Source organism: Orbicella faveolata, unplaced genomic scaffold (assembly GCF_042242905.1).
Source record: "Orbicella faveolata isolate gen_17 unplaced genomic scaffold, um_ofav_v1 contig_24, whole genome shotgun sequence".
Classification (NCBI taxonomy): Eukaryota; Metazoa; Cnidaria; class Anthozoa; order Scleractinia; family Merulinidae; genus Orbicella; species Orbicella faveolata.
In genome coordinates this window covers 22,879,831-22,890,298 of record NW_028301552.1, presented here as the reverse complement: position 1 = coordinate 22,890,298, position 10,468 = coordinate 22,879,831, and the positions used below count along the sequence as shown (strand labels likewise).

The 10,468-nt window shown below is 38.8% G+C and overlaps 1 protein-coding gene across 2 annotated transcripts; it reads right to left on the bottom strand.

Moving 5' to 3' along the window:
- Nucleotides 1-2,021: 2,021 nt before the first annotated feature.
- On the bottom strand, nt 2,022-6,305 carry LOC110039961 (transmembrane protease serine 2-like). Of its 2 annotated transcripts, XM_020745141.2 has the most exons (5): nt 5,939-6,305; nt 4,806-4,903; nt 4,056-4,238; nt 3,392-3,577; nt 2,022-2,689 (listed from the first exon to the last, which is right to left on the bottom strand). In XM_020745141.2, exons 1-5 carry the CDS (start codon nt 5,971-5,973, stop codon nt 2,238-2,240), a joined length of 954 nt encoding a protein of 317 aa, XP_020600800.1. In that variant the 5' UTR covers nt 5,974-6,305; the 3' UTR covers nt 2,022-2,237. The 2 variants fall into 2 exon arrangements, with proteins under 2 accessions (XP_020600800.1, XP_020600801.1); XM_020745142.2 differs by lacking the exon at nt 4,056-4,238 and having other exon boundaries at nt 5,939-6,304.
- Nucleotides 6,306-10,468: the final 4,163 nt, after the last annotated feature.

The following is a 10,468-nucleotide window of genomic DNA, read 5'->3' as shown; positions in this document are numbered from 1 at the left end:
AACATACTTTAAAATACGGATGGTTTTGCTTCATTAAGCACCAATTCCTAGTCCGGGAAACTCTTACCAGCCATTAAGAAACCAAGAGTGGAATATTCCTGTAGAATATTCTCGTACGAGCAAACTTGAATTGTATTGTACATATATGGTTTGCTCTTCATAGCTCTTTGGTATCTGAGAAAAAGGATGGTTAAAATTTCAGTTCTTGCTATAGTGAAGGGAGTTATGGAATTGTATTATTTTTGTGAATGCATAATTCTTGCCTTCTATCCTGTTATCAGCTTTAATGTTCGATATATACCGTAAAAAATTCCGTAAAATGACGATTATAAGCCCTGGGCTTATTTCTGCTGATCTCCATGCAGTATAACCTGGGAAGCTTACACACGGGGAGGGGGTTCGAATTGAGCGGACAAGAAACGACTTAAGGTTTTGATGAAAGATGTATTGTGAGGATGCCACTTTGGCTCAGTAAAAGTTTTCATCTTCACTCTTCATGAAGGCTATTGGGAGGCGCGGTGGCCTCATGGTTAGTGAGCTTGTCTCCGGATCGAGCGGTCTGGGTTCGAGACCTGGCCGCAGACATTGCGTTGTGTTCTTGGGAAAGACGCTTTACCCTAACAGTGCCTCTCTCCACTTAGGTGTATAAATGAATACCGGCGAACTTAATGCTCGATCGATTTTTGAGATTTTCGCGCGTTTTTTTGTTTTTGTTTTTAGAAACCTCAACAAAAGTAACTATACATTATATTTATTTTCATTTATGCAGCGACTTGCGCTTGCCTTGGAAATTCCCTTGGTATCTCCGAGTACTTTCAGGAAAGATGCTGTAGCGTAGTATCGTAATGTTTATTATTTTATATTTATAATGTTTTTATCCTTTCATGTATATACGTATTTTAAACGTTTAACTTATAACTTTTATTTTAACTTTTAATAGTTATTTATGCAGGGCCCCACTGAAAAGCACCTTATAGTGAAGTGGGCTATTTTTTCATCATCATTATCATTATCATAATCATTATCATTATTACTGTTGCTGTTATTGTTTTTGTTAATGTTATTGTTATTGTTATTGTTATTGTTATTGTTATTGTTAATGCTGCAAGGACCTAATAAAAGATACAAAAAAAATGTTTTCATATTCGGAAGAGGTCGGTTCTCCCTACCGGTTGTTACAAAATGTTATTTATTAATTTAACGTTTACCCCCGTGTCACGCTCGAGTTTGTCCTAAAGTAACGTCACCATCCATCGAATTCTCTCGGGGGACAGTCTATATCTTTCAATAACCTCGTTTTCTCGCATATTTACCATCGATGTTATTTCCATGTATTGTCTGGGCTGTCTAGCTTGAATCATAAGAGCCGCGATACTCGCCATTTTATTTCGATAAAAACGCCCGAAAAACGTTTTCGTGAGGTGGTGAGTACCCGTAAAGTTTACGGGAAAAAAGTGACGTGATTTTCTCTGGCCCGAAATTTTCGTGCGCTTTGAGAAACTCCCGAAAGTCTTTTCGGGAGCTTTACAGTACGGTTTTCGGAGCCCAGACGTTTGCGGGTCTTTAGTGAAACGCACGTTAGGTATATTGGATCAGGGATATCTAGGATCACAAGTCTTATGCATGGGATCAGGATCAGCAAACCTTGAAAAACGGGTCTCACAGTCTCATTTTTCTAGCGATTCCGATTTCTCACATTGTTAAATATCGAAAGTACCATTCGCCGCCCCTAACATTCTTAGCTTGTAAACGTTGTACTCGTCCCACAGATCGAAAATTTTCCTTGGACGCTTTCGGTATTTTTTCCGCAGGATTTGCCGCAACTTGTTCTTGGAAACGAGCCTAATCTGAAGGGATGTTAGGCGAGCCTCTCGGTGGAGAAGACGGATTAAGAGAGATTGTAGAAGCTGGGATTATCAGACACGACGAAAGGAAATAGAGAACGAAATAAAGGAAGAAAGAAAGAGTGAATAGGCAAATGGATGGATTGTACATAAAAAAGCCATAGCGCAACAAGTATGTTATGTGGACCCCAAGATTTTATTTACAGCGTTGTTTTTGTAAACTTTCATGGTGATCATACTTCAAGAGGTCAATTTAATGAACTGATGATTAAAATGCGAAGACATAATGTTAGTAAACAGTGTTTAGCGTCTTTGTTAGGTATCTTGATTTAAATTAACATATTCTGTGTTAACAGTTAATAAATATTTCGTATTAGTGTAATTAATGTTCTCCTAGACGTAACTCTTTTCTGCTTCTTTTATAGTCTCTCTGACCCATTCAGTCATGTCCTCCATGTCTGCGTACACTCCATACTTGTGTGGGTCCCCGCAGTTGTGGCCCCAGGAAACCACCCCAGTTAGATACCAGAGCCCATCCTGTTCGCAAGCTAGCGGCCCCCCACTGTCGTACTGGCAAGCGTCGACTCCACCCTCCTCAAATCCAGCACAAAGCGCCCTGTTGTGAATGGCTCCTTCGTACGATTTCTCTGCGTTGCACTGGTCTTGATGAACGAGCTTTACTTTGGCTTCCCTTAAAATGTCAGGCTTTGGTCCTCTCCACTGTGTATGGCCCCAGCCGGTAACATAGCACTCCTTACCGGCGGGGAAAGTAAAGCCCGGAGGAAGGAGGCAGATTGGGGATACAAAGTTGTCCAAAATGGCGGGAGATTTTAGATGCAGCAGAGCTGAAAGTGAAATGAAAATACAGCTTTTCATTGGTCATCGTTCCTTCGCACCTGTTCGGTCAAATAGACCCAACTTGATTGCTAGGCTGGAGCTACAGCAAGAGGGCAAAGCACTATTAGCACAGCTACTCGTCCTAGACTCACGACTGTAGTGGTTTTAATTTACTTAGAGACGTCTGGAACATGCATTTCGTAGACGAGAGAACCGGCAAGAGACAATAACAGCTGCCATTATTACCAGCTATTCATCCATTTATCCATCTATCATTTTTCTCTCCCCTCCTTTCTCCTTTCCTTCCTTGCTCTTTTCTACCGACCATCCGTTCCTCCATTCAATCATAGGTCGTTAGATTACGACGCGGTGGAGAAAAATCTTTTCCTAACTGAACTTAATTAATTTGAGGTTGACAGTCACCAAATACCAATTTACTTTTGAAGTTTAATGAGATAAAATGCAATAAGGTCTCTTTTTCCTACGGAAAGTAAGGGCAAGCGGAATAAGAATGCGGGAAAGGAAGGTTATATTTTCTTTTCTTGGAAATGGAAGGAGCGTCTATTGGTGACGAATGGCTTGAGAAATGTTACAAAATCATGACATCTTTTAGCAGTGATTTCCTGTGATTGGGAAGATAAATTACAGTTGATAAGATAAGAGAAAACAGAGATATATAGAAGATGACATGACAACGAAGTTTCTCATACCAACGTCATAATCGGGTGGGATTCCTTTGATTTCTTGGTCTGTGACTTCATTTCCGCCGCCAGTATACTGTGGGTGAGTATAAATGGACTTCACGTTTCTACTTTGTTCAAACCAATCCTCATTTTTTAGGTGGTGCTCTCCTAAGGTTACTGTCCAATCTTTGGGATCAGTAGACAAATCAGGACCTGAAATCAGATTAGCAAGAAGATCGTGGCGATGCTTTAATTATCTTATGCGTATTCCTCTTGCTTTGTTTTGTTAACAATTAGCTATTATATAGGCTAAGCTTTATGGTAATTTGGTAACTTGCACCTGTAATTACCCAAATGCTCTATGAAATATTGTATGTTTCTTTCCATTGAGTCTCACCCATAATATTGAAATAAGACCTCTACGGATGAAGGGATGTGATTGCACCAGGCTGACTTGTGAGTCTAGAGGATGTGTAAACATACACGCTGAAAGAACTTGGATCATTTACATAAACCAATCAAACTAGTGATAAGAATCAGTTTGTTCTGCAGATGTTCCCTTCTTTTAAGATAAACACGTGACAATAATTGTAAATTTCCATCACTGAATAGAAGGTAAAGTCCAAGTCATTGCGCTGTTTGTGCAGCATGAGGAATGAAATGTCAGAATGAAATAATCTGTATTTCTTACCAACAAAGCAATGCGATGCAGAGACAACCCATTCTGGCGAAATAAGGGAACCTCCACACATCTGAGTGTTGTTTAGGAGCAGAGCCACCTGCCAGGGCCACGCCCCGGGAGAACTGATCCGGCCGCCTACAATGCGCTTATCTTCTTTCTCGTTTTGCCAGAACCTTACACCACATTCGGGCTCTGAGAGAAATTCATAAGATCCTTTCAATGTGTAAAGCGCTGGAAAACCGTGTTCAAGGTTATATTAACGTTCGAGAAATTACAGGTATTGATAACTTTTTGTTACCGTCAATTCAGCTTTCAAATTCAACTGTGCATGTGTAAAGGCCATCGAAAAGAAAAAGTACACCTCGTTTTTTATTCGTAGGATCCAATGAGTTAAGGTTTTTTCCTATTTTAAAATGGCGACCTGCCCCAGATAAGGTGTTATGTTAAACGAAAAATATAATTATTATTTTTGGTTTTACGTTATCGAGCTATTGAACACGCAAACTATTTACAGTCACAAGATTAACGACCATAATATGTACACGCGGCTCTGCCCCTTTGGTGTCCTTGTTAAAGAAGTTCAACTGTGTACGTCTTGAGAAGTAAAGTCTTTTTTTGGCTAAGATGGACATTGTTGCTAATGTTTCACGAAAGCTGCGGCTCGCTGGTCTTTTGTATTCTCGAATTTCAGGGCTGCATACAGATTAGCGCTGATGTCAGGACACATGGCAAGGGAAAATATATAGTTTTTGTTCTTACCTAAGACCGTTTTCCAGCTGTAAGGTTTACATAGGCCAAAGACGCTTGCCAAGATCACTATCCTTGTTGTACCCCAAACAAACATTCTGAAATCAAACCTGCGTGGCGTAGCAAAAAGTTAACTGTGTGGACCAGAGTTTAAAGTTATGTTGAACAGAGATATAGATTGTCGCAACTTTAAAAAGTGTAATTTGTTAAGCAATAGAGGACTTTTTCCGTGTTTACATAACCTCAGCAAGAATTCGAGACAGTTATGCAAACCCAAGATGCATCACCTTCGAGTCCTCTATTGCTTTTACAAAAAAATATTTCTAACAACGAGGTTTACATACTCACATCTAAACATACCTATCGACCAATGAGAGCGCGCTTACTATCTTAAATATTATATAAACGGCAATGTTTAATTTACGCATAAACGGGACCCCTAAATATGTTTGATTAACCGTCATATGCAGCAGATGTTTATTATAATGTTTTTGTTTTGAATTTTACTTTTTTGCATATATGTTAAGAGGAGAGCACCAAAATAATAACGCCTCGCAATTTTTCAGGCTTGTAGCTTTTTGTCTCTGACTTAAATTAAGACCAGGTTTCTGAAGATATTACAAGTAAAGAGTAACAAAATCCATTCTCTAAATGGTCCAGAAAATATAGTAAAGTTGCAATTCAAAAATTATATTGATATTATTCATTATCCTGTTGGCTTTTTCACTCCCTTGAAAGCTGAACACATTTGTGTACTCGTTTGAGATATTTTTAAATAATAGAGAAGTTAAAAGTGTAAATTTCTTAGATATAGCGTTCAAACCGATGGTTTATTTTTACAAGGCATGAAAATTTAGAGAGCATCGATCTGTTAGCATAATTTTCGTTGTCCGCCACTACGCTGATTGTTCAAGGAACTATAATGTTTTATTTCATCAAGCGTATCTTCTTTATCTTCATTCATGTAAAAAAGTAATACACGAAACATCACTAAAACCTTCAAGTTGTCTATTTTATTTACCCCAGAAAAACAACCTTGCAAGGATGCATTGAATCTAACAGAGTGCCACGAGAATCTGTGTCTGACATAGACAATTGAAATGTGAGTTTATGTATAAACGGCTTTCACGCAGTGCTTTTCTTACCTTATATAGAACCTCCCAGAGGTGTCGAGTCTCATCCAGCCTCAGCCAGTAGAATTTCACTGCAATTTACCGTTCAAAACATGAAATACATGTTCTAATACATCTACAAGCAGACTGCTCGAGTGACTGAAACTGCCGCTCGCGAACAATTCATACGGTCATTTCCATACGGGAACTCGTTATCATGCAACTCCAACAAAAAAGCCAGGTGAATGGAGTCCTTATGAAGTCTTGTTGATTGGTCATGCAATTGTTGAAAATGAAACTATTCAAAAGAGACATGCATTTTGAGAAATATTAGTATAAAATACGTCTTGGAATTAATTGTCTGGCATTGAAAATTTCGTATCCCTTAGAAATTGTCCGAACGTCGCTAATACATCGTGAAAACACCTACGTTAATTATTGAAAATCGTTCGTTGAATATCGGACGCGCGCCAACTTGTCTATTACATCACGTATCATACATGCATTATCAGTGGAATAAATTTATCAGTTAATGCTAAAAGTCCCGATAAGATCAGAATTTCCACCTGCAAGTTTAGTTCAGTCTCGCTCCAAAAAAGATCTCTGATCGTATTGAGTTGATCAGGGAGACATGGCACTCCATTCCTTTTGAAGGGTATTGAGAAACACAGACATCTGTATCACATTTCTCGTACGGTCAACAGCGAAAGAGTTAGATTTTTTTTTGTAGATATTGATAAATGAAGAGATCTTGGCATTAACCGAAAATTATTCCATGAGTCCGCATTGGATACGAAGTGGTAAATAGCAAACGGGTGTTTTCTATGGTGAATTTCATTGCTTCTATACTAAGTTCCTTCAACGCAATTATTTTTTTGCGTTTGGTTGTGTTGGAGGGTTACCTTTCCTCAGGGCGTTTTAATTGAAAAAAGTTGTCCCTACCAACTAATCCCAATATGGCCATCTTGGTTTCGCGCCTGCTCTGTATGTACCGACTTGTCCCTTAAGGGCGAATAAAGGTGTTCACATAGGAAAACAGTCGGTTCGCCCCAGAGTCACCCTGGCTTCAAATCGAGTAACTCTTTTTCCGCTAGGCCACCCTGGAACCGAGCTAACTCTGTGATTTTTCGTACAAACGTTTCCGTTTTCATTCCACATGTGGCTCGGTATGCGTGAGCCTCCGAATAGAGACAACTCTTCTCCATATCGGAATAGGTCCTTAAGAAGTGAGCATCGCGTCGCTTAGTTTTGCCGCCTTTTTCGCACAATATTATCTTAAGTAAAATAGCAACATCTTCCTATCGATCTCAAATTATATCTTAAAATTCATGAAGTGGTAAAAAATTTAGTCAGTGAACTATTTACTGGTAAAACAATCATTCCGTTTGCGTCTATGTCATATGAGATTGGTTTTTTTTTCTTTTTATTATGTCCGCTATCCATTATTATAAGATTGTTGTAACGTGCTTTGCGCCAGGTGCCTTATCCATCAAATACCTTTTTTTTGCCAATGTTTGGTTTAAGATAGGTCGCTTAACACACCCAAACCAGGTTAGCTTCAAAGAGAATCTTGGCTGAAAAACAATTTAAGTTTCAAAGTATATATACGTGAGTAATCAGAGGAGACAGAGACTGTTTTGGAGGCGGAGTGACAGTTTATATTGCTGGTTTTCAGTGTCACGCAATTCAAAATAGATCAAAATAAAAAATCAAAACCGGTCAATAGATAAAGTCTAGAATCTGGGAAATGAAAGAAGGTAAATATGCAAAGACTCTCGCCAAAATTCTGGTCACAGCAATTTTTCTTATGCGAGATACGCGGAGAAATTTTTTACCCAAATTTATAGAGATTTGTATGGAGACGCCATGCTGGTGCCCATCCGTATGGGCACCAATATGGTGGCCGGAAACCAACAGAAACATCTGTCACTGAGTTTTGACACAAAAGCGTGAATTTATCCCTCGAGGAACTATAAAACATTAAAATAATACTTTTTTAAGGCATGAACTGTTCAGATAGCCAAGTTCCCCGAAATAAGTCACTTTTTTAACCATCATGACAGCTCTTTAGGCCGTCATGTAAATGCCGCGTCACGCAGAAGCTTAGAAATTCAAGCGTAGTGAATCACAAAACCAAGAACCCATTCGGAGCGAAAATTTGTGTGAATGTTAGTTTTTAGCTGCTCTTATACATCATTAAAGTAAAATCTCAGGAAGATCAATAGTTTTGTAGTTAGAATTTTAGTGACGTCATGTGAAAACCAGCTATTGCCGACCATCTACAGTTCAACCTGATAAACAATGAAAGTAGCTCAAATATTGAAGCGCTCTGGTTTGAACTTGCGCCGCCTAAAAGCAAGAAAATCTTCTTTGGCAGCCTCTGTAGGCCACCAAATTCGGATGCTTCTGTTTTCTCCGGTGAAATTGAATCGATGTTGACGAGTTATTCAAAGGATGACGAGGGAGCCATATTTTTGGGGGACTTTAATTTTGACATGGTTTTGAATTCGACTGGCCTTCAACCGAGAGCAAAGAACTTCTTACGTATCCCCAGAGCTTTCCATTTGACGAAAATCATTAGTGAATGCACGAGAATAATGGTTCTCTTTAATTGATCTTGGGTGTTTTTAGTCTCTCTTATTGTTCGGATAAGAATATTGGTTTTCAATTTAAATCGCCTGGGCGTCGTCAGGTTTATTTAATTGTAATTTATGGCGTCATTGCGTGGTCAGAGATCTGATTAGGAACCTCTAGATCGAGCTACGAATACGAGATTAAGTACGAGTACGATCTTCGAATTTCAAACCAGTGACGTTTTTAAGAGCCCTTGCTCTTCATGTTGGTTTTTTTGGCAGAGAGGGTGTCTCATGGGATAAGGTGGGTATGTGACGTGATTATGTGAAGACTACAAACTAGAATTAAAAAGGTGTTCTCGTCCTCGATCTCGCTCTCCTACTCGAGTCCTAATTCTGCTAATGTGAAGTCTATAGAAGACGATTTCTTGTTGGAACTACACATACATAGGAACCCTGTTTTACATCACCCTGAATATGAATTATAAAAGATTAGAAGCACCTTTACATCTCTAGACTGACGCAATGTTGTATTTTAAAAACGTTCAACCGCGTAATGACGTCATATCTTCCATCACGCTTTGCAAAAACTTACATGGCGGCGCGCGGGAATTTGAAATCCCATAATAGCAGAAGTGAAACGTCCGGCATTCAAAACAGGCAAAGAATTATCCACTTCAAATCACTGAATCAGTTAAACACAAACACCGACTTGTGATTTCAAACAAAACTTTTCTTTAGCCGAGATTCCTTTTAAACGCGAATGGGTTCCTCAATGTTAGATTTTCCAAAAAAGTCGTAATCATTGGGGCCAGTAAAACTACTGTAAAAATGAGTAAGATATCGTTTCCCAGACTGACGTCACATTAATTTCTTTGGTTCATGGGAAGCTGCAAAAGAATTACCGTGTTTGTTATGTTCTTGCTACCTCAATGCTACCTTCAAAATTCCATTTACAACCTTTAGGGTGGTAAATGGAATTTTTATCGAAGTGCATTGTATTTCATTTGAGCGTTAAAACCTCGTATAGTTTTAACTCGGTTATACAGCTGAACAGTTGCTGAGCGTTACCAGCAAAGATTTTCCCTAATTCAAAGCTTGCTTCTTTCCGAACTTATCCACTAATGATCTCTCACCGAATCTCTTCGATCACAGCATCCAGAAACCTCGATAGATTTAATTTTTTTTTTTTTTTAAGCAGAAGTCAAATTCTGACCGGAAGTGCGTTTGTACATTTCGTCACGAAAGGATGTCATCGAAAATTCTCCTTGTAAGCCAGTTTAAACTTACGGAAGGTCTGCAGGTGATTTGATCGAACGGCTACAGTCAGAGATCAACCAGTCAGTGATACCAGCGATTAATTAGTGAAAATCTTAGTCCAAGAATCTTGCCTCTATATCCACCTTTTCCTTTCGCCCAGGCCCCGCCTGCCAAAAAGGAAAGGTTGTTCTGGGGAAGAGAATGTACAAACACTAGCCTGAAATGTTAGTCATCTCCAGTCTCTTTCCCAGGGCCTGCACCTTGGGCCGCGGAAGAGTGACGACTGACATATCAGTTTCTATATTCGTAACAGTCAAATTGATTTTAGGATAATTTCACGGGATGAAAAACGACATTTCGATTTCTCTGAGATAATTTCCAAGTTTAAAAAGTGATTAAAGTTTTTGCACATCTGAGTAAAATTAAGACATGGGAATATCAAACAAACGATAAAAATGTGTAAATAATATGCACTAAGCGTCACGTTTAGACGTCTTCTGAGATCTATTACTGATAATACACACGGCAATATGGAATCCTGGCCTAGGCTCACTTTGACAAAACACGAAAATAGCAATTTGACGAAATCTATAGTCTATAAAATGAAGCAAAGCGTAACTGCTTCAAATTTCTGACGAACGTCGAAAGCAAAACGAGCCAATTTGAAATCGTTGTTAAGTTGTAAGCATGTTTTAATACACTTAAATTTTTAATTTCTATAATAAATCAC

Coding starts and splice junctions, on each gene's coding strand:
- LOC110039961 (XM_020745141.2), bottom strand. CDS start 5,973: ATGAGACTCGACACCTCTGGGAGGTTCTATATAAG. Junction 4,904..5,938: donor TCTGGGAGGTTCTATATAAG/GTAAGAAAAGCA, acceptor TACGCCACGCAG/GTTTGATTTCAGAATGTTTG. Junction 3,578..4,055: donor TGCATCGCATTGCTTTGTTG/GTAAGAAATACA, acceptor ATCTGATTTCAG/GTCCTGATTTGTCTACTGAT.